We start from the raw sequence: 22,021 nt of genomic DNA, 5'->3' as shown, positions 1-22,021 counted from the left end.
GTCTGCCGCCCTTGCGTGTGACGTCACCGCGCCTTACGTCAACTCTAAAAAAAAAACGAAGTGGGATTTCTCTCCACCAGGCGTACACTCTCCCTGTTTTACGTATTGTAATACGATTTTTTTTGTACATTTATCCGCTTGGCCTACGTCGTACAAACCAAACACACACGTTACTGCCGTCACGGAACATGGCCATCGAATGTGACCTGGCCCGGGGGACGAAAACCGACGCTTCTGTCTGAGCTAAGCTAACGTTCTTGCGTCTATAAGCAAACTCGCTAGCCTAGGAGGTAGTGTTAGCATCGTTAGCTTTTTTGCAACGAAGCTACATTGCTAGGCGGTAGCCTTGCCAAGCTAGCGCGCTAATAAGTCACTTGGTTTATCAAAAGGTAAACAACCGAGCTTTTCCAGAGTACGGGATCGGCGATCGCGTCCCTCGGGGCCCAATGGCGCCACACGCGCACGAATTCGGCTCCTAAATTCGCGCGGTGAAGTGCGGGGGTAAAAACGGGGGCTCGCACAGACAGCCCCGTCCGTCGGCGACGATCAACAATACAAATCTCGGATCCCCTCCGGTGAGGCCAAGCCAGCTAACGCCAGCGGAGGGTGGCTGCGAGGGGCTGGTTGAACCGCCCGCCTGAACCTCCACCCGACCCCGGTCTGGAGGTTTGCTACCCGCCACCCGACCCCGGTCTGGAGGTCTGCTACACGCCGCCCAGCCCTCAACCCGACCCCGGTCTGATCGGTCTGCTGCACGCCGCTCAGCCCTCCTACAGGTTCGTATGTGACCGGTCACCTGGGGTACAGGTTCGTTTGTTACCGGTCACCCGGGGTCGGTGTGCACGATGGGCTACATGTGGTGGTCCAACTTATTCCACCATGGTGCTGTTCATTGATCAGGTCGCTGCAGCCACCGTTCCAGTGTCAGATTTTCTCTTATCATAAGCTGCTCTATACATATGATGGAGTGGTAGTGTTTGATAAGCGGTGGATGGGATTGAATAAAGTTAAGTCGACCACAAGTTTGATTAGACGGGTTGTATGGTTGCTACCAGACTTTTGGGGAGCGGGGCTCACCATGAATGTGTGGCGCACCTGCCTTGCTCGGTGAATGACTTGCGTCTTTACGTTGAACTGGCTCCACACAACCAAATGTAAATTACACTTCCTAAACCCTTTCACTATATACCAGGACCAGAACTTGTTTGGGGCTGTAGAGGGTGATGTGGAATTGGAAATGGATATGATGTCATTGTTGCCAGCATAGAGTTTAGTTCAGACTCTTGTTGTGTTATGCTTATATTCAGTATCATTACTGGTTTGCATATACCATGTCAGTCGGGGTTGGTTCCAATTGAAACAGTGTGGAGTCAACTTAAGAGCTATTCATACTCGTACTTGGATGTGTAGAGTAGAGTCGTCTGTGTTTCTGTTCCTATTTTTACCGATTTTGTAATCTCCTGTGGGGACCTACTTTGCTAGTATAATATTAAAGTAGGTCCCCATATGTATGGAATATAAGTTATTATGGAATCCAGGGTCTGACTTTGTGACGGAAACGTTTTCAAACGTACCAGTGTTCACTGCTAAAAGCCATGCTGGAATTGAAATAAATCCAAATTTTTCCTGGGTTCTAATAATGGTTGTGCGGTAATCACTATTAGAGAATTGTACTTGTAGTTACTTTTTTAAACTGAGGTGTATGAAGGTGGAAGGCTGTGCTCATCCTCTATTTATTCTCCAGGACTCTGATGCTGTGATCCCGGACACGCCCGTGTGACACAGATTCCCCTTTCTGTCTTGAGTTACATCCAACTGGAGCGGCCATTCTCCCACCATCCCAACACTGGATTCCACTCGCTCACTACGGCCTGCCACGCCCATCCGTCGCCTCGCCCGCTCCTGAACCATGTGAGGGCCCTTCGCTCCACTCTGAGGGGATCCCAGGACCATCCTGCATAAGCCCCCCCCCCCACCGTGCAGGGGCTAGAGACACCCTGATCCCGAGAAAGTGGTCGCCCCCTGTCCCCCCCACCCCACCCCACCCCTCTTTCCACACCTATACGTTCTTGATCTCCTTCCCTGGGGAGACACGCAATGATGTTCCGTGACCAGGTGGGCATCCTGACGGACTGGTTTAAGGGCTGGAACGAATGTGAACAGACAGTGGCACTGTTGTCCCTCCTGAAGAGGGCAACGCGCACCCAGGCCCGCTTCTTGCACATCTGCCTGGAGCACTGGCTGGCGGACTGCTCCGAGATCCATATACTAGAGGCCGAGGCCAACAATGCAGGTAACTACCTTGTTTAAACGGGACCCCTCAACGGGTTCTCGGCTATTTTCTAAATGAGAAAGGGGTTAACGGCATCAACTCTGTTTCCATGAGTGCTTCGCTGAAATGTTGTACCATTGATATTGTTTTTCCAAATCTGACGACTTGTGAAAGCATATCCCTGACCACTGGTGTCAATGTTCGTACTAATCTGGGATTATTGTTCACGGCAATGTGGTTTACCGTGATTTTTGTTATTCATAACACTCATATGGAGCAGTATTTCCTTAGATTATAAAACGGCGAGTGTTGCTGTTGCCCTTTTAAGTTTCTATTATTGTCTCGGGATAGTTTTAAATGTATTGTGTGAGTTTGAAGGGAGATGAAACTTTTCAACGTTTGAAAGAGTGAGAGAAACCTTGCATGGGCGATTGGAATGTGTGCCCTGGGAGGGAGGCGAGCCGAGCAGTTACGCAATTCTTATCAAGCTGGAATCATGACTGACTTACTAAGTTTGGCATAAACATTGATAGATGTGTAGAAAAGGGCGAGGTATGGGTTTAGTCAGCCTCTGATATGAACTGCTACCGGTAGCTGTTATATATGTCAACGTCACATGAGTGACATAATTTGTTGCCATCGGCCAAGCTGGTAATGATTCTGCTATGGGAGTCGTCTCGTTGTTCAACTCTTTTTGGTTGGTTAGAGTCCAGAGCAATGGAGTATTGATACAGTCCCAGGCCTTCTTGCCATTACGGCAGGATGAGGAAAAACTCATTTTTTTCCTCCCCTTCCCTACCTTTCTAAAGCCAATGTGTAATATGGATTATTGAGTGGTCTCCCACGTCTCCCCTCTCCAGCCATCGTCAACCAATGGCACCAGGAGCCTAAGGAGAAGGTGGTGGCCCTGCTGCTGTCCCACCTGCCCCTGCTTCAGCCGCGCAACAGCGAGGCAAAATGTGAGTACATGAATCTGCTGCAGAAGGTGCTGAGTCACACCATCGAGAGCAGCCTCTTCGTGGAGGAGAGCCGGCAGCTGCTCTCCTACGCCCTGATCCACCCCGCCACCACCCTGGACGACCGCACCTCCCTGGCCATGTGGCTCAACCACCTGGAGGAGCACCTCTCCAGCGGCTACGCCCCCTCCTCCAGAGCCCCCTCCAGCCCCTACCACCCGCGGCAGGGCTCGGACGAGTGGCCCAGCTCCGCGGACGCCATGGACCCCGGCCACGCCTGGCACGACCAGTCGCCCTCCTCCAGCACCTCGCCCGCCGGCCAGAACGGACACATGCCCTTCCCTGGGTGTATGGGGTCGAACAGCAATAACACAGGTCCGTGTCTGCCGTCACTTGTCCGTCCTGTGTGTACATTCAGGGCATTTAGCAGACGCTTTTATCCAAAGCAACTTACAATCAGAATTTTTTTTAGAAGGAGAAACAACAATATATCGCTGTCGGTGCAGTAAAGATGTTCATTGAACCAAGTGCAAAGCACTAACAATCACTAGGTTAACCTATTCCTCGTCTGAAACAAAGATAGCTAGGATAGGATGCTACACAATGCTGCTTTTATTAAGTGCAAGGACATACAAACGTACAATAAGGCAAGGAAAGGCAACTTTATTTATACAGCACTTTTCATACACGTGGCAGACTCAAAGTGCTTCACATGAGCACTTGGGAAAAATGAGTAATATAGATAGAAAATAAAGGCAAAGTCAAAAAAGCATTTTAGAAAGTGCAATGTATATAAGATGAATAAGTGGGGTGTTATTTGGAGAGTTAGGGAGGAGAATGGGGGACGGTGGGGGGTAAGGGAAGTGGCTATGCAGCGTCCACTCATGCAACACTTGGTGACCCCATGCGTCCCCCCCCCCTGGGTGTTTCTCCTGCCAGGCCTGGGCCAGATGCTGCCGAGCCCCCTGAAGAAGCCCATGTCCCTTCTCCCCTGCGGGCCCCAGGCCTGTGGCTCAGAGTGGTCCAGCCAGGACGACACAGGGCTGCGGCAGGCCTTCGGGCCCTCGGACCACGCCCCGCTCTCCCCCCAGAGCAGCGTGGCCTCGTCCGGCAGCGAGCAGACAGAGGACCAGGGGTCCGCACGGAACACCTTCCAGGAGGACGGCAGCGGCATGAAAGGTCAGAGGTCGACGCCGCTGCCGCCCAAACCTTGCTACTAGGGCAGGGCGGTACATCGATATTTGAACTATATATTTGTTTTTTTCAAACGAGATATGGAACGAGACGCTATCGTAAACATCGGTATAGTTTCATTTGCGTTGAAATTGCAGCGCATTTGCTCCAAAGAAAAGCCGTTCCGAGCAGCGCCTGCCGCCTGCTATTTCCTTACTCTGCTTAGGGTTGCCAGATTGGGTGGGAAATCTTGCCCAATCTGCCTACGCCCAAATTAAGGATTGAGTTTGCTTCAGCAAGGCAGGTTAACGAGCACAGCGACGCAGGCAGCCTGGAAATGAAAGCACAGCGGCGCCACCGATGTAGAATGACGAGTTGGAGCGTGACAACGGCAACTATGTTATTGCGTCACCAAATATCCATATAAATCTTATATCGGCTTTCTGCTTGAAAATATCGAGATATGACTGTTGGTCCATATCGCCATGCCCTAGTTGCTACTAGTTTGTCCGTAACGTGTTCACCCCGCAGTGGGGACCCAAATGATAACATCCGGGTTTGTTTCTGTGTTTCTAATGTGCCGCCTGAAGATGTCCCCGCCTGGCTGAAGAGTCTTCGTCTTCACAAATATGCATCGCTGTTCTCCCAGATGACCTATGAGGAGATGATGATTCTCACCGAACACCACCTAGAGTCCCAGGTTTATATCCTCCTCTCCTTGTTTCAACCAGGGCCCTGGCTTTCATTATCTTCACCCTCACCCACCCCATCAACTGCAAACATCGCTGTCTTCAGATGTAATGATACATCTAGTCTCAATGAGGCATGAAATTAACCAGTGGGCCCCACAGTTATATAGCGTCGCTCACACGACCAAACGGTACGATTCCTGCCGTTGCGCCTCAGGTTTAATGAAACTGAGGATGATTGGGTTTGTTATTTAGTAACTACAAATGACGGCGTGTTCCCCTGAGAAATAACCACTTTTTCTTGCCCTCTGCGCCTTCTATTTCTTCTTCTGTTCCCTAGAATGTGACCAAAGGGGCACGGCACAAGATTGCTTTGAGTATCCAGAAGCTGCGCGAGAGGCAGAGTGTGCTCAAGTCTTTGGAGAAGGTAACGTAACAGGTTTTTGTTGTACAGCAAAAGCTGGCACTCGGTCGGATGAGAAGGCAAATAGTTTATATCATAGAATCGTGCCCTTGAAGCACTCCTCTGAATGCAGTGTCCGTATCCGAGTAGTAATCTCCTCTTTGGAGCGACTAATGTGTATCTCTGAGTCTAAAGTTGACTGTGTTCGCTCAATGTCTGCATCCTACACTTAGGCCTCCCACAAAAAGGAGGCCCAACTCAAGTACCTGAAGGGGAATGTGTTGTCCCTACGGGTAGCGCTGGGAACCAGCGTCTAAAGCCTAACTGTAACAACTAGAGTTGTTCCGATACTGGTATCAGAAATTCCTCTGTTACTGCCTAAATAGCGGGATCGGTTATCGGCGAGTACATCACATGTCTATCTAATCTACTACACAGGCAAAACAATCCACTACACAGGCAAAGAACATCACAAACTCGATACTCAAGTTCAGGAATTTTAATCGATGTCGGGAAGGAAAAGCTGGTATGGGAACATCTTTACTAACCACTGAACACTGAACCCCTACGGCAGGACATCCTGGAGGGAGGGAACCTGCGGAACGCGCTGCAGGAGCTGCAGCAGATCGTCATCACTCCCATCAAGTACTACAGCGTGTCCAGCGCCGCCCTGATGTCCTCGGACGCCAAGGCGGGGGACAAGGACCTGACGGCGGAGGGCTTCCAGTCCCACAACCCCCCGCCCTGCGACGGCGAGCCCTCGGCCACGCCCATCTCGGAGGGCGACATCGCCGGGCAGTTCACGCGCGTCATGGGGAAAGGTGAGGCGCCTTCTGTACGGCTGGCCTCTCTGTCGTCTGCATTGGAAGAGCGTGTATTGATTTAATCTCTGTAATAAAACGGAGAATTTAGGAATTTGGGAAAGTTCTGCCAATATTAACCCATTAACATTTAGCACAAAATTAAATTAAATGATGCTCGCTCACATCAGCACCGAGCACATAAACATCAGTAGTGCTGCCACTAACGACTAATCTTTCGACAAATTTTTCTAAACGGCTTATACAAAAAATATACACAGGAGACGCCAACATTGTTTTCAACCGCTCGGTACTGTGCCATATTAATTCCCAAGTTTTGAAAAGAAAAAGTATTTGAAGCAAATAAGCAACGCTGTTTTTGATTTGTTTATTTGGTTTTGAACTAATAGTTTTGGATGCATGCATCGTTTGTTACTTTGAAATAAGCTCACACGTTAATTTATTCACACACGCACCCACTACAACCTGCCATTCTTCAATCAAAACATCACGTAAGTGATGCCGCAGCCTTTAGACAATTCCATCCCGAGGTGTCCATAGGCTTTATGGTTTGTATATTTGAAAGCCGTGACTCTTTTACCAGTTGGCCTGAAATACTCAACTTGATTCGGCGACTGCACCGGCCTCAGCCATTTTTCATATCAAAGCAGTGAGGATGGGGGAAGGAGAAGAAAGAGGATAGCAGATTAACCAGCAGGGCGTGCACAGATTTGTGTGGATGTGAATTACAGTGAGCCGTTTTAGACGGGCGAACTAAATAAATAGGCGGTCAATAGGCGCGTCAACTAAAAAAATTGCCGTTGATTAAGTACACTAAGTTGACTAATCGCGGCAGCACTACATATCAGCACCGTGCACATCAGCACCCTGCACGCACACATCAGCCCCGTGCACGCTCACATCAGCCCTGTGCAAGCACACATCAGCCCCGTGCACGCTCACATCAGCCCTGTGCAAGCACACATCAGCACCATGCACGCACGCATCAGCAAGGTTCACACACACACCTCAGCACTGCTGCTGGAAACAAACGAGGGAAACACTGTTTAACCCACATAATGCCTCATTAGCATATGGACCCAGGGTCCAAATGTAAGCCATAGAATATTTTATTTCTACCTGCCCCAGTGGAAAACCTACCGGCCAGGCAGTTGTTTGAATATATAACCCTGAATCTGCCAAAGGCCCAATCTATCCACTGGTGGCAGATGTAAATGTTTGGCACCAATGTTGGTTTGTATTTTTCTATGCACATGTTTGCAGTACTAATTGTGCATGAAGGGGAGAACACTGATGTAGATTGCAGGCGATTATGGGTTTTTTCCTGTGTCGTTCCCGTCCTGTGAGAAAAGTAATGTCTTTGTGCCGCAGTTTGCACCCAGCTGCTGGTGTCGAGGCCGGACGAGGAGAACATCAGCTGCTACCTCCAGCTGATCGAGAAGTGTCTGACGCACGAGGTGAGAGCCTCCCACGGTACAGGGTCTCGGTGTCAGCATGGCTCCGGGGTCTGCGTATCATGGCCGTAGCGGTGCAAAACGTTATTCCAAATGGAATTAAGCTTTGCGCTAGTTAAGTAATATGGGTGAATGTTTTGAGGTGGCCGGTGAAAACGAATGTATTTTGCAGTCATCCTAGTTCTCTGTTTCTATTCCAAATGGTTCTTGGCAGGCGTACCCACACCTTGTCTCTCTCCCGCAGGCGTTCACGGAGACCCAGAGGAAGCGGATCGTTTCTTGGAAGCAGCAGGTCCTTAAACTGCTCCGCTTGGTCCCTCGGAAGGCCATGGTGGACATGCCAGTGTACCGACAGAAGGGGTGAGACCTTTTGAAATAATTCCCTAACAAGCATTGGGGAAGGTGGGGGGGGGGGGGGGGTCACCTGAGGGGAGAAGACCTTTCTTTTACCTCTGCAGCCCTGGGTGTCCAGCTCTCTAGCCTCTGTTCTCACTTTCTTTCAAATAATAACCCCCTCTCCCTCCATTTCCCTCTCCTCTCCCATCCCCTTCCCTCTCTCTCCCTCTCACCCTCTCTCCTCTCCCTTCCCCTCCCTTTTTATCCCCTTCCGTCTCCTTGTCTCCCTCCCTCCCTTTCGCTCTCTCCTTCTCTCCACCTCCTTCCCTCTCTCCCCTCTCTCCCGCTCTCCCCCTCTCCTTTCCTCCCTCTCCTTCCCTCCCTCTCTCTCCATCCCTCCTCCCCTGCTCTAGTTGGGCGTATGGCTCCAACTCGCTCCCCACAGCAGGCTCTGTGAGTGGAGGTCTGGCGCGGAGAGGCCAGAGGCAGTTCCAGATGCCCCCCCCCCGCGGGCTCCCCACCAGCCGCATGGGCCTGCTAAGCCCGGGGAGCATCGGGGGGGCGTCCCCTCGCCACGCCCTCACCAACCCTGCCCTTGCCAGCCAGGGGAGACAGGTCAGCACACACTCAAACTGTTTACATCGATAATGTAGCGTGTGATAGTGTTCACCCCCTGCTGTCACCAATGTTTCCCTTTGGCGCTCGGCGCGGGCAGTTCATTTCGGTTACCGATGTGTATCGTTTTATAGTTTCTAACGTGTTCGTATCCTGTTTAAATCTCTTCCTCTCTTTTGAATCTCGTTTAATCTCTTCAAAACAACTCCCAGTACTTTACTGTGCTGTTATTCTGCTGCTGTAGGCCCCAATGGTCCGGGATCAGAAGTTTAGTTTATCAGCGGATATCGAGAGGTTCTCTCTGCTGAACTGCAGGGTGCTTTATCCACCCAGCAATCGTGCTCCCCGGGCGAGCCTCTTGAACTGAATAGCGAAACAGTATAATTGAAACTGAGCCCTCTTGGTAGCCTGTTCCATAACCCACAAGGCAACTCTCCGCACGTTGTTAGCGAGCGTTTGAATCATTAAAGCTTGACGAGACCCGGTGAAACGACTCGATTTGAAAACGCCAGAGGACGTATGAAGGTGTGAGACGGATGGACGGACGCCATGAAACTTGTTTTTCTCCCCCCCTCGACGCAGAACCTGTGGTTTGCCAACCCCGGGGGGAGCAACAGCATGCCCAGCCAGAGCCGCAGCTCGGTGCAGCGGACCCACTCGCTGCCTGTGCACACGTCCCCACAAACCATGCTTCTGTTCCAGCAGCAAGGTACGCTCCCTCACACACTTTACACACGTCCCCACAAACCCTGCTTCTGTTCCAGCAGCAAGGTACACACGTTACAAACGTAAGGAGTCCTTCTCCCCATCGGGACTAAAACTCTGTTTCATTCCCATGGATTGCAATTGCATGTATGTTGCATTAAAGCATTGAGCAATTTAAGGGCAGAGAACTACCAGAGGCCTAGCTTAAGAAAATGGGGAGTTGCTATCAAATGGATCCCTGCAAAACCTGGTTTCTTGAAAGACGAACGGACACAGTGCAATCTAGCAACCTGAATGACTTAATCTTATTTCATTTTCACTTGCTCTTCCCTCCAACGCACACCTTTAGTAACCAAGGCGTGCAGCATTCTTTGACGTCTCACATGGTGTCATGGCGTGTGTGTCTGGAGAGTAAAAATGAGCTGGACTCCAACAGGGCTTGCCCGTGTATATACATTTCAAAGCTTTGGATAATCGTTGGGTTTTCCAAAGGAATATTCAAATAGTGCCTCAAAAAGAAATCAGCATGACTCAAGGAAATGCATTCACAGTGTGTGTCCCCCCCCTGCATGAATGACAGTCACTCACTGGGGGGCCACTGTAGAATCTGCCATTTTTAGCACTCGGGGCTGTTTTTCCTTTTCATTTCTAAAGCCTTATCATTCTGGAAGGCAGATGTTATTTTTAGGGCTCGCCCCAAACATTAACTCAACATCAAACATCCTTTTGTTATTTATGTATTCAGAGATTACGACGTTGTAAAGTTATACTTTGACACCATCCATCAAATGTGCGGAAGGCTTCAAAAATCGGAAGTATAATGTAGGATGGATGACAGTGCTGTCTTTCGGATTCACTCATCCTAATACGACGTCTCCGGCTTCTGTGGAAGAGTTTGCAAAGACTTGCGGCTTCCAAATGCATGAGAGGACTTGATATTATCACCAAACAAATAAGCTGCTTTGAACATTGTGCGTGCTTTTGATTAGATTGCGTAGCAGCACAAGTGCACCTGTGCACCTGAAGAGAAAAACACACCAACGCCCGGGAGACGGTAGACCAACTGGATTCATGTTTGTTAAATGAACAACTCATTATAACTGGGAGGCAGAGCTTTTGGGTATATTCCTCCCTTGCTTCAACGTTGACATGGCTGCTAAATCCGTAAATTATTATCCATTATTAGAGCTATGAACTCCCCGGTCCACACAAGCTCTGGTTTCCATGGTCAGCACCGACTAATGGGAGCTCTGTGGTGTAAAAAATAACAATCCTGAAGAGAACAGTGGAATAAACATTATTACATTTGTTACAAAATAATTAGGACTGTTTAAGGGGCTCCCATGCTGTCGATTTCTTCGGCGTCTGAACAACGGCTCAGTCGGCCTTTCCGATTCTCACACTGGATGGAAGGTGTGAAAATGGAACCAAACTATTGGAATAATGTGCTAACGTCTGAATACATATTCGAGGCATGCCCAGGACTCCATTAGTAAACTCACTCTTGGCTCCATTGCACGCTGGCATGCTTTAAGGTGTTTGAGTGTGAGTGACAAAATCTGCATGAGAGGGCGCCTTTTTATTCAAGGGTTAGCCTTCTAAAACGGGATGTGTGAATTAAAATGTTGTACTGTTCACTTTTGTAGAGTGTAAACTAAGATTGCCTGTTTAGGACTATCCTCAAAGTCACCTAGGACATTTTTATCTGATAGTTCTCTGAACTTCAAGAACACAAACATGTACACATTAACAAATATTTACACTGAGTTTAAAGTTGTGGGCGTTTTGGCTCCGGTATCGACTTCATTATGCTCGGTAAACCTTTTCACATCCAGTAAAACATTGACATTTCTCCACAAAGAAAAAGGTGTGGGAATCAATACGTCATTTGATGAAAAGTTTAGCTTGCTTCTTCTACCTGGTGTTTGGTGTTCGGATGTTGTTCGGGTAGAAAAGTCAATGAAAGAATGTATCAACTCCAGCCCACTTGTGTTCACAGAACATTCATGTTCATCAAGACATCGGGCCCTCTCGATATTAATAGTGTGGCTAAATATATCCCAGGTCAACTAGGGTTCAAATTTGTCTTTTAGTCTTTTTAGCTGGAAAATCACCTGAGCACTGTTAATAACACTAATGATATTTTATACATAATTAATTGTTTCGGGGAAAGGGAAGACTTTTAAATACCCTTTTTTAATAAACACTTTAAATCCTGCTACTAACACACTAGACAAAGAGCCAACAGTGTGACTGTGAACGGGCGTATCAAAGTGAAGGTCTTCAGAGTGATTCTTCATCCTGTGCTCAGGCTGACTCACTTGAGGTCATGCGACGCTGATGCTATGTGAATCCTCCATCACCTCATTCTGAGGCTTGGAGACCGCCTGGTGAATCTGTATCTTACAGAATGGAAATGTGGTGAATGAGGAATCAGGCGTTTGTATGTCTGCTTGGCTTCCATGTCCTGCAGACGTGCTTTGCTGCATGTTTCGTTGCTATTTCTTACCAGTATTAAGGCTTTTTTTACCTAAGAATAGGATTTTGGAATAAGCGGATCATTCCGATTTAAGGTGTGTGCGTGTGCGTGCGTTAGCTTTTATCGCTGAACCTGTTGTGGTTCTTGTTGTTCCTTCCCCAGAATGCCAAGTCCCAGGAGCAGACCTGGAAATCAATCCCACTCTGGAGTCACTGTGCCTCAGTATGACGGAGCATGCCTTAGGGGGTGAGTTCTATCACCGTCCCGGTCTGCCCCACACAGGACATGCAAACAACATCAGTAACAAAGAACACACACACACGCACTACATCTGAACGACCTGTCGGGGAGAATGAGCGGTGATCCCTGAGAGGCGATGCATTCACAACGCGTTTGCATTATTGAACAGATGATGTTAAATAATATTGGCGCGCCAGTGTTATACAGGAGTTCAAGCATGTGTCGGCCCAGCTAGATCTGTCACTGCTGCTGTGTATGTGTTGCACTATTCCATAGGGCGGCGCCCAAATCCAATTTTGGCCAGCGTGTAATGAATGAAGGCCCCGTAGATGGACTAGGCTGGCCCCGGGCCCTGTGAGCGATGTGTGTTGTTTAACTATTTTTCTCTTCAACCCCCCCTTCAGATGGAATAGACCGAACGTCAACAATATGAAAAAACACACGGCATAACGAAGAAGGAAAAAACACTTAATTTCATCTTGAGGCCTGCAGTTCCTCGTTACCCAGCACAAAGATGTACGCTTCAGAAAAACGAAAGGCAAACCGCTCACTACAAAACGACAAAAAAACTGTATATGTTATGATATTTTTGTACTTTATTATATACAACTAAGTTTATTATAAATGGAATACAGATGAATATTATATTGCAGGAGAGAGGGCGGGGGAGAGAGAGAGAGGTGGAGCGAGGATAGGTTAACTGTGGGTACTCTGCCCCATGTTGTCTGCAGGACTGGGACATGTTGTGCAGAGGCCCAGTTTGCTGTGCTCTGACAGGAATTGGTGTATTGGTGCTGTCTTAAAGTTTTTTTTGCCCCTATTCGTTTTCTCTTCCTTTTTCTCCCAGGAAAACAAAAAGATAAGTGTGTCTCCGAGCAGCCTTGTGTTGGAGCTAGGAAAAATAACGCATAGCCACAGCCTCTTCACCACGTAGTGTGGAAGTTGGATCTCCTCCCCCCCAACTAAGAGTCGGGCACTTTCTCACACACACAGACACAGACACACGCGCAAACACACACACACACACACACACACACACACACACACACACACACACACACACACACACACACACACACACACACACACACACACACACACACACACACACACACACACACACACACACACACACACACACACACACACACACACACACACAGTGAGACCGGTAACACAGATTGCACATTGATTTAACATACTCACCGGGTCAACCTGCTGCCAGGTCGCGGTTCACACACACACTCTGCTAGCCACACCTCTCGCTCTGTCGCCAGCCAACAGTGTCGATCAAACCTTGGAAAAAAATCTCCTTTTTGTTTAGTTTTTTTTACTTGTGTTGTATTTCTGCTACTGTCCCAAATAAACCTGAGGATGAGGATTGAAAAGCAATTCTAGACAGCCTCCACATTGTGTGACAGGAGCAGAGGAAAGGGGGCCTGGAGGAACGGAGCTGATGCTAGTAACGTAACCACAGGTGGGCCCCTTTTCTAACCCCCCCATCCCCCCGAAACCCCTGCAAACACGGACTCAGCAAAGCCAAAGTTAAGGGCTGTATGAGGTCCCAACTCTTAACTGGAAGATATGACCGGTGAGACACGCCAAGAGGGGTTACCCGTGTCCCGACTAAGGGAAGGTGGCAGTTTGAGGAATACACGCCAGCTTCCACTCATCTCTAATATTCTGTTCCCTGGTAAACAAATGATGATGAATCTCATTTTGCGCCGAGGAACCCCTGTGGGGCCGAGCCCGGGCTGGGGGGGGTCGGCGCTGTCTAGGAAAGGATTTTCAATTGAACCAGGCTGGAAGGGGGGGGGGGGGGGAGTTTCAATTTGCAATGTAATGCCTGGTAAAGTAACACAGTGATGGCCATCTCGTGCCCCCGGGCTCCTCCGCGATTGGCTGGAAGATGATAAGGAAGCTCAGGCTTTTGTTAATGACAGCGACGGCGCCGGCCGCCTTGCCCCTGCTCGGCCTTCTCCTCAAAATGGCCACTTTGGAGATTTGATGACTCATTTTTGTTTTGAACCCGTGGTGCTCGGAAGATTCCCCAACGTTCTCTGTTTGGGTGTTCACGCCGCCGTCTCAGCCTCCCCTCCCCCCCCCCCCCCCACACCCCACCCTCACATGATCCCGTGGTGTCAGTGTTGAACCCAAACTCGTCTTATACAGCCTCTGTCTTGGAATGTGGCAGAGTAGGAGGTGCATGTATGTGTGTAATATGGTCTTAACTTTTTCGGGTTACACCTTGAGTCGCATCGTAAGGTCAGGGATTTAACCGTTTGCATATTGTTTCCGTCTCCAGAGCCATAGGAGATCTGTGTAGTAAACATGGTCATTTACAGATGTCTTTTTTCCACTTGGATTTTTTACTCTTCCTCGGTATTGATACCTTATACTTTTTTTTTTTTCTATAACTGCATGTTTTTGCCACACTAATACAGCAAGGTTGTAGAGAGAGAGGCACGACCGTCACGGGTGATCAGTGTCGCCTGCAAAAAAAACAAAACAAGAAAAAGACGAGCATCTATGTTGCAACTAATGTTTGATGTTAACGCCGCCTCTGTGTCACTGTTTACATCTCACTGGACTAATGCCAGCTTCATGTGACCTCATCAATTATTCCACTTGTCTCACGTTGTAATGAATTAAAAGCACCGAGGCCTTCTCCTCGCAAGAGAGCCGGCCCCGGCTACAGCCTGAGGACGCGACGCCTTCTACCCCAGCCAACACCCCACTCCTTCTCCATTCTGTGTCATTGCAAATGGGGCTTAAATGTTAGACGCGACACATGTAGGAGGTTACCTTTTGTGGTTGTGGAGAAGAAGAAAAGTCATTTTTCCTGGCCTTGTGAATAATCGTTCTGAGTCGTCACACGCTGGCACCCTATTGGTGTTGTGCCTGAGATACACAGCCACCCCGCTCCCCCCCCCCCCCCCCCCCCGGCCCCGGCCCCGGCCCCGGCCCCATGTTCCTTGTGTCTGTTGAGTTGCATTTGTGATCCTACATAGTGTTCTAGTCATGGCTTTCTTCAGAGCAGGCTCTCGGACAGATCTGACTTAGAGTGAATACATGCGATGTTGTGCCCTCAAAGAGTGCAACGGTAAAAGGTATACACAACTTTTATTTCAGTTAACACATTTTAATCTATTAGTTATTACTGTATGTCGATGCTCTTGTGTTATGGCTCAGATCCCCACTTTCATGGTGTGTGCTGCAGACGAGGCGACACTGCCTCTGTTTCGCAGACAGGTGCCGGTTCCTGGCCATTACTGGGATGACGAAGCAGGAGATGAAAATGCTTATCTGAGCCATTGATGTGATTATTTGTGTAAACGAACACTAATGACAGGCCAAGGAATATGTTTACTCCATGTTTACATTCCAGTAATAAGTTGAATGGGTTAGAATGTGCTCTTCATAAATTAGGGTATATTCAACAGACAACCACCACTGTGAGGGTCACAGCTTAATGTCAAATTAAAATTCTTACCAAGTTGTCTGTAAAATACAGTCAGTGTCCCTGCCTGGCTTAATTAATAGAACTGTCAGTTAGAGGCAATGTTGCGACGTTGTCTTGTACAATTTCTATTTAATTCTAATGACTCCTGAGACATTTTCTAATATTTTAAGAATGAAACATTTTGCATCCCATGCTTACACACTCTAATTTTTTACTGTCACTCATTGTATGTTTTGGATGGTCTGAATTGCAGCATTCATCAGAATGACAGTCCAAATAAAGGAGTTCAATTCTTTTCTGGCTTTTGACTCGGGTCTTATTCATCTGGTCATTCCTCTAGTGAATACCAGCATCCTCCTGTTGGGCCTGAGATCTTCCTGATCACAGTCAAGCAGAAGATTACAACTATAACAGACCGCACTACAACAGTAAAAAATAAAATCGGATTTGCAATTTGCAATATAATGAACCGTGGCTTTTACCACTACCACTTGAACACTTTACACTTCACTTAAATTTCTTATAGGTACTTATTACCACTCTCTTGATTTCTATATAACTTACCTTTTAATATTTATTATTGTGATCTATGCTGCTACTTATTTATTTTTTACATCATTTTACTTATCTTTATTTACTTTATCTTGTATTGTTGGTGCTCTGTGGCTGTTGAACCAAGGCTGATCATTTTACTCTTGTGTACTTGTACAATAAGATAATAAGATGTAATAAAAGTAACTGATTCTGATTCATCACTTCCGGGTTGCTTTTTTTTTTTGTTCCATGGATTCAGCCGAGGAGTTAACGTCAAGCTAACGCTAGCCTCGATCGTCTCCATCGCGGTGTTAAGAGAGTCGTGCAGTGACAACACAACACATCCGACCCCTCACAGGTAACACACCTATGGTGTTCTTTGTTGACGTATTTGCAGACGGGAAGAGATGTAGGGTTTGACCTGACAGGACGTGTCCGATGCGAAGAACGGCCGCCCAGCTAAGTGCTAAAGTTGGCTAAGAGGAGCTTCGGCTTTAGCTTCATGGTTCCTGGGTTTCCTACCTCGGGGATTGTTGATCGTTTGATCTTGTTGTCGGGGTTTTGCACCACACACCCGCGCTTTGCATAATGAACGGCGTTTAAGGGGTATTAAAGGAGTTAAGGGGTATTGAAGAGGGGGGATCAGAGTTGGTGCAGTCTGTGCTGCTGATGGGATAGCTGGCTCAACTTTTTCAAACTCATTATTTCTATAAAAGGAAGCCGGACTGAAAGGACAGACGATCGTCACTCGTAATGGTTGATTTTATGCCGTGTGAGGTCAAATGTTGCGTTACGTTTAACTTTTTTGAACTTAAATGGTCAATACTTTTCAATTTGGTTATTGCCACTTCCGCCAGGCGACGGTCGTCTGTCTGGGACTCGTACGTTTGACTAGGAATAAACTAATAGGTCCATGGGACTAAACCATTATACCATTGGAAGCATAGCCTTGGTGAATGTTGTTACTTTAGACTGGGATTAAGCCATTATACCATGGGAACCATAGCCTTGGTGACTGTTGTTATACATTAGACTGGGACTAAACCATGAATTTACCATCATGGGAACCATAGCCTTGGTGACTGTTGTTACATTAGACTGGGACTAAACCATTATACCATGGCAACCATAGCCTTGAAGAAAGTGTTGTTACATACGACTCGGACTAAACCATGATAATATTATAGGAACCATAGCTTAGGTTAATTGTTTCTGAACTACATGCTTGACTGGTAAAATACTCGCGTTGTGTTAAACAGACTGGATTTCCCCCTATACCCATCTATTTAAAAGATTTAGATATTTAATTTAGATTAAGATATTTTAAAAGACAGATGTGTGCCTTAACACACACAATGTTTATATAACACACAGGCCATACAGCAAAAAATATTTCAACGTGTGTAAATAATCAGTGAGTGTTGTTTGTTTTGCAGATGGCCTAAAGCCACGATGAAAGTGACCCACCCATCATGTTGACGGTGGCTCACAAGCTCACACTGCTGGTAAGTCGCGCCACTGCGGGCAAAGTGGAATAACAAGTCATCAGCGCACGTCTCCGCGGACCGGACCTGTCTGGTGCTACCGTGTTACCCGCTGCATAATTACACCGTCATGTCATTACCCAAGGACTCGGGGGACAGGGGTAAGGACAAGGAGCGGGGGGCGCGTCCCAAGGTGAGGCAGAGCCGGTCGGAGGAGCGCCGGGACTCTAGGGGGGGGGGGGGGCCGCAAGGGAGGGAAGTTCAAGAAGAAGGGTCTCTCCTCCAACGGGCTGGCGGCCGAGCGGCCCGTCAGCGACGGCTTCGAGTACGGCGAGCTGCTGGCGGGCGGCGCCGAGACCAACGACCGGCGGTCGTCGTCCCCGCTGAAGGTGGGCCGGAGGTGGCAGGGCGCAGACGCCGCTGCCACCGGGTCGCCGCTCGGACCGGAGCGGGGGGCGGCGGGCGCCGTCGCCGCTGAGTCGCCCCCCGCCGGTGAGGGCGAGGGACGGGGGGGCAGCGGCAGCCGCACCCTGCGGCAGAAGATCCAGGACGCCATGGGGCAGTGCTTCCCCATCAAGACGCTGGCGGCGCCCGCGGCTGCGTCGTTGCTACTGGCAACGCCGCAGGCTCTCGCGGCGCCGGCGCCGTGCCCGGCGGCGGGTGCAGAGGCGGCGGGCGGCAGCGTCTCGTCGAGGCGCAAGATCCACCTGAGCGAGCTGATGCTGGACGACTGCCCCTTCCCCGCCGACTCGGAGCTGGCCCAGAAGTGGTACCTCATCAAGCAGCACACGGTGCCCATCACGCAGCCCCCGCCGCTGGACGCCGCCACGCCCACGGCCGCCCCGGTGGTGGAGGACGTGGACGACCGGCTGCGGGAGCGCCGGCGAATCAGCATCGAGCAGGGGGTGGAGCCGCCGCCCAACGCCGAGATCCACACCTTCGAGGTGACGGCGCAGATCAACCCCCTGTACAAGCTGGGGCCCAAGCTGGCGCACGGCATGAACGAGCTGGCGGCGGACGAGAGAGCCACGGTGCAGCTCCAGCAGCAGCTGCTCATCCAGAGGCAGCAGCAGCACCAGCTCCTGCTGCAGAGCTGCCTGGACACCCTGGACGAGGTGGTGGCCTCCGCCGCCGCCTCCAGCTCGGCCTCGGCCTCCGTCACCGCCCCCGTTGCCGTGGCCTGCGACCCCGTCCTGGAGTCTCTGGCGGACCCCGAGGTGTCGCCCGGCGAGACGCCGCCCACGGCCTCGCCGCCCGGAGCGGAGCAGCCGCAGCCCACGCCGCCGGACGGCTATCGCATCCACACGCAGATCGACTACATCCACTGCCTGGTGCCGGACCTCCAGCAGATCACCACGCTGGGCTGCTACTGGGGCGTGATGGACCGCTACCAGGCGGAGACCCTCCTGGAGGGCCGGCCCGAGGGGACCTTCCTGCTGCGGGACTCGGCCCAGGAGGACTACCTGTTTTCGGTGAGCTTTCGGCGGTACGGCCGCTCGCTGCACGCGCGCATCGAGCAGTGGAACCACAACTTCAGCTTCGACGTGCACGACCCCAACGTGTTCCACGCGCCCACCGTCACGGGCCTGCTCGAGCACTACAAGGACCCCAACTCCTGCATGTTCTTCGAGCCGCTGCTGTCCATCCCCGTCCACCGCACGCAGCCCTTCGGCCTGCAGCGCCTGTGCCGCTCGGTGGTGAGCGGCAGCACCACCTACGACGGCATCAACCAGCTGCCCATCCCCACCGCGCTCAAGAAGCACCTGAAGGAGTACCACTACAAGCAGAGGGTGAGGGTGAGGCGGATGGACACCTGGTGGGAGTAAGGCCGGCGCCCCCCCCCTCCTTCCGGACCAATCGGCTCTCTTGTTTCGAGTCGCGTGTTTTAAGGCGTGTTTGACGAAGGGAGACACTAGACTCTGTGATGCAGGTCCCCGCACGCCCGGCCAAGTAGTGACTTATTCCTCCGTTCCTGTCCTTCTTTTCTTTTGTTTGTCGCTGTATTAATCGACGTTATACTTATTTATTTCCTCTGGCGTGTCCTTTTCTTGTATCGCGCTATGTGAACAATACAGAATAATACTAAAGATTGTCATGCACATTTAACATTTGACACATTAAACAAAGATCTTTCCAACGAAGGTCCTGTTTGAAGAGGCTTTTCTTTATTCCTATCTGTTGGCTGCTGGCTGTGACGAATCAGTGTAATAGCCTGCCGACAGGGGACGGCGGGGCTGATTGTAATGGAGTTGTTTACCAGGTGCTGAGCAGGATGGCACGCTGGCTCTGTCGGGTTGCTGAGCTTTACATTATGGGGCTGGGGGAATTTACATTAGCTTGAATAGAGGTGTGTGTGTGTGTGTGTGTGTGTGTGTGTGTGTGTGTGTGTGTGTGTGTGTGTGTGTGTGTGTGTGTGTGTGTGTGTGTGTGTGTGTGTGTGTGTGTGTGTGTGTTGTAGCCTATTCAAAAGAAAAGAAAAATCACTACATATTTTTTGTAACAAAAACAAGCAGATTCAGTTAGTGTTTAATGTTTGCCAGCAGAACCTTTGGTCGTGTTATCTTCATTGTTCCTCTGGTAGGAACCGAAGGCACCAGGGTCGATACGCTCACAATGTGCTCTTCAGAAGCTCATATTTCAAGGTGTAGCTGGAACCAAACACACACAAATGCATGGTGCTCATTCATCCTCTGATTTAATCAGATTATACGAAAGCAAAGGGTGAATTGGCAGCACGAAACGTGCTGCCAATTTTCCCTTGAAAGCAACACAATTTTCCCTTGAAAGCAACACATTGCCATTAATACCGTAAATAGATAAACATTTCCTGAAACGTAAATAGAAGTAGTGTGAAAGTGGTTATTTGAATGTTTTTGAGGTAATGTATGCAATTGACAAGGATGAGGATGTTTTTCGAGACGGGGCCAGTGGTTCTGATACCTAAACCATGCAGAACTCAAAGTAGTTATCTACTTGGCAGAGTTCCCTACTGTGAATGCCCTCAGTTAAATCAGAATAATTAGCATGGTAAATTAGCACTGATGAATCACTCATAATTACCTGAAAGATGATAGCTGTGGGATTCTGGATTTCTCCTGGGCGCTGACATCAAGTCAATCAAGAAGCCGATCTCAACTAATGAGAACAAATGCTGCCACATCTTGGGTAGTCTCGCAAAGCCAGACCAAACTACAGCAAGTAGAACATCTTGGGTAACATGTCCGTAGTTTTTGTCCTTCTCACTGAATACCCTTCTGCTGCTGTGACCCAATCCTGCCAAACCAACATTTCCTCTCGGCTTTGTTATTGAGTTAACACACTTGCTTGTTTGATTTATGTTGTTATGAAGTCCTATTTACAATATCATGGTACAAATGATAGCGATCAGAGAATCATTCTGCTATGATCTTTCGAAAACCAAACAAACTTAAAAAACTTGACCCCGTATCAGTATAAGAAAGCATTGCAAGTAAAAAGCATTAATTCACATGCTGTCAACTTTCCAACCTAAAACAATATGTAAAATGAACAAATTAACTGAATGTCATGCTGGAAGGACATTATTTAACTGGGTATCTGAAACTAATTGCACAATTTACCATTGAATTCCAGGTGTGTGTGTGTGTGTGTGTGTGTGTGTGTGTGTGTGTGTGTGTGTGTGTGTGTGTGTGTGTGTGTGTGTGTGTGTGTGTGTGTGTGTGTGTGTGTGTGTGTGTGTGTGTGTGTGTGTGTGTGTGTGTGTGTGTGTGTGTGTGTGAGTGAGACACAGACACACAGACTGCATTTCCCATTACCATACACCACCACGTGTGGATGCAGCGTTAATTGATGTGTGTGCGTGGGTAATCTCCACACACGACACCCCTTTCCAGTTGGCTAATGAAGAGGCGTGGAGAATCGATCTGCCATCGTTCTGTTTTGAATGGCCATGATGTTCCACACTTAATCAGGATTGGGGGGTTTAATAGGACCCACGTTCGCTATGCTCTCGTGGGCGGCATGGCAACAAACTGCCCCTATCACAGGAGCCTGACTTCCGTGTTGAATCAATCTAGGGAGAGAGAATCTTCACCGATTAGGAAAACACCTCAACCAATCATCACTATAGTCCACGGGCGCCATGTGGCTCAGGAGGGAGAGCGTGTTGGAGTGTCGAGGTGTCCCTGAGCAAGACGCCTCACCCTAACTTCTCCCGACAAGTTGGCTGTCACCTTGTATGGTTGCTTTGAGTGGCCACTGGTTTGAAAAGCACTACATAAATGCAGTCCATTTATCATCCAGAGGTCTACTTTGGCATTGATATGTATATATTATATGTATGATACTGATATGTAGTCTACTGATGCTCCTTGTTCCCATCATCAAACCATCAGTCCTAACCTGTAAGTGCTAGTAGT

At 49.1% G+C, this 22,021-nt stretch overlaps 2 protein-coding genes across 2 annotated transcripts; both read left to right on the top strand.

Annotated features, from left to right (window-relative positions):
* The first annotated feature begins 52 nt into the window (after window positions 1-52).
* LOC130405824 (protein Smaug homolog 2) lies at window positions 53-15,060 on the top strand. The gene is made up of 13 exons (XM_056611072.1): window positions 53-776; window positions 1,745-2,293; window positions 3,133-3,603; window positions 4,168-4,407; window positions 4,992-5,101; window positions 5,431-5,517; window positions 6,068-6,314; window positions 7,686-7,771; window positions 8,013-8,128; window positions 8,518-8,719; window positions 9,302-9,428; window positions 12,066-12,149; window positions 12,548-15,060. The coding sequence occupies exons 2-13, from the start codon at window positions 2,098-2,100 to the stop codon at window positions 12,574-12,576; spliced, it is 1,995 nt and encodes a 664-aa protein (XP_056467047.1). The 5' UTR covers window positions 53-776; window positions 1,745-2,097; the 3' UTR covers window positions 12,577-15,060.
* A 1,319-nt stretch (window positions 15,061-16,379) lies between these two features.
* Window positions 16,380-21,253, top strand: socs9 (suppressor of cytokine signaling 9). The gene is given in 3 exon segments (XM_056611073.1): window positions 16,380-16,498; window positions 17,577-17,859; window positions 17,861-21,253. Coding segments are annotated over 2 exon segments (1,695 nt in total). The 5' UTR covers window positions 16,380-16,498; window positions 17,577-17,754; the 3' UTR covers window positions 19,451-21,253.
* The last annotated feature ends 768 nt before the right edge of the window (window positions 21,254-22,021 follow it).

This window comes from Gadus chalcogrammus, chromosome 16, assembly GCF_026213295.1.
Source record: "Gadus chalcogrammus isolate NIFS_2021 chromosome 16, NIFS_Gcha_1.0, whole genome shotgun sequence".
In the NCBI taxonomy this organism is placed as follows: Eukaryota; Metazoa; Chordata; class Actinopteri; order Gadiformes; family Gadidae; genus Gadus; species Gadus chalcogrammus.
This window is presented reverse-complemented; position numbering and strand designations above follow the sequence as displayed.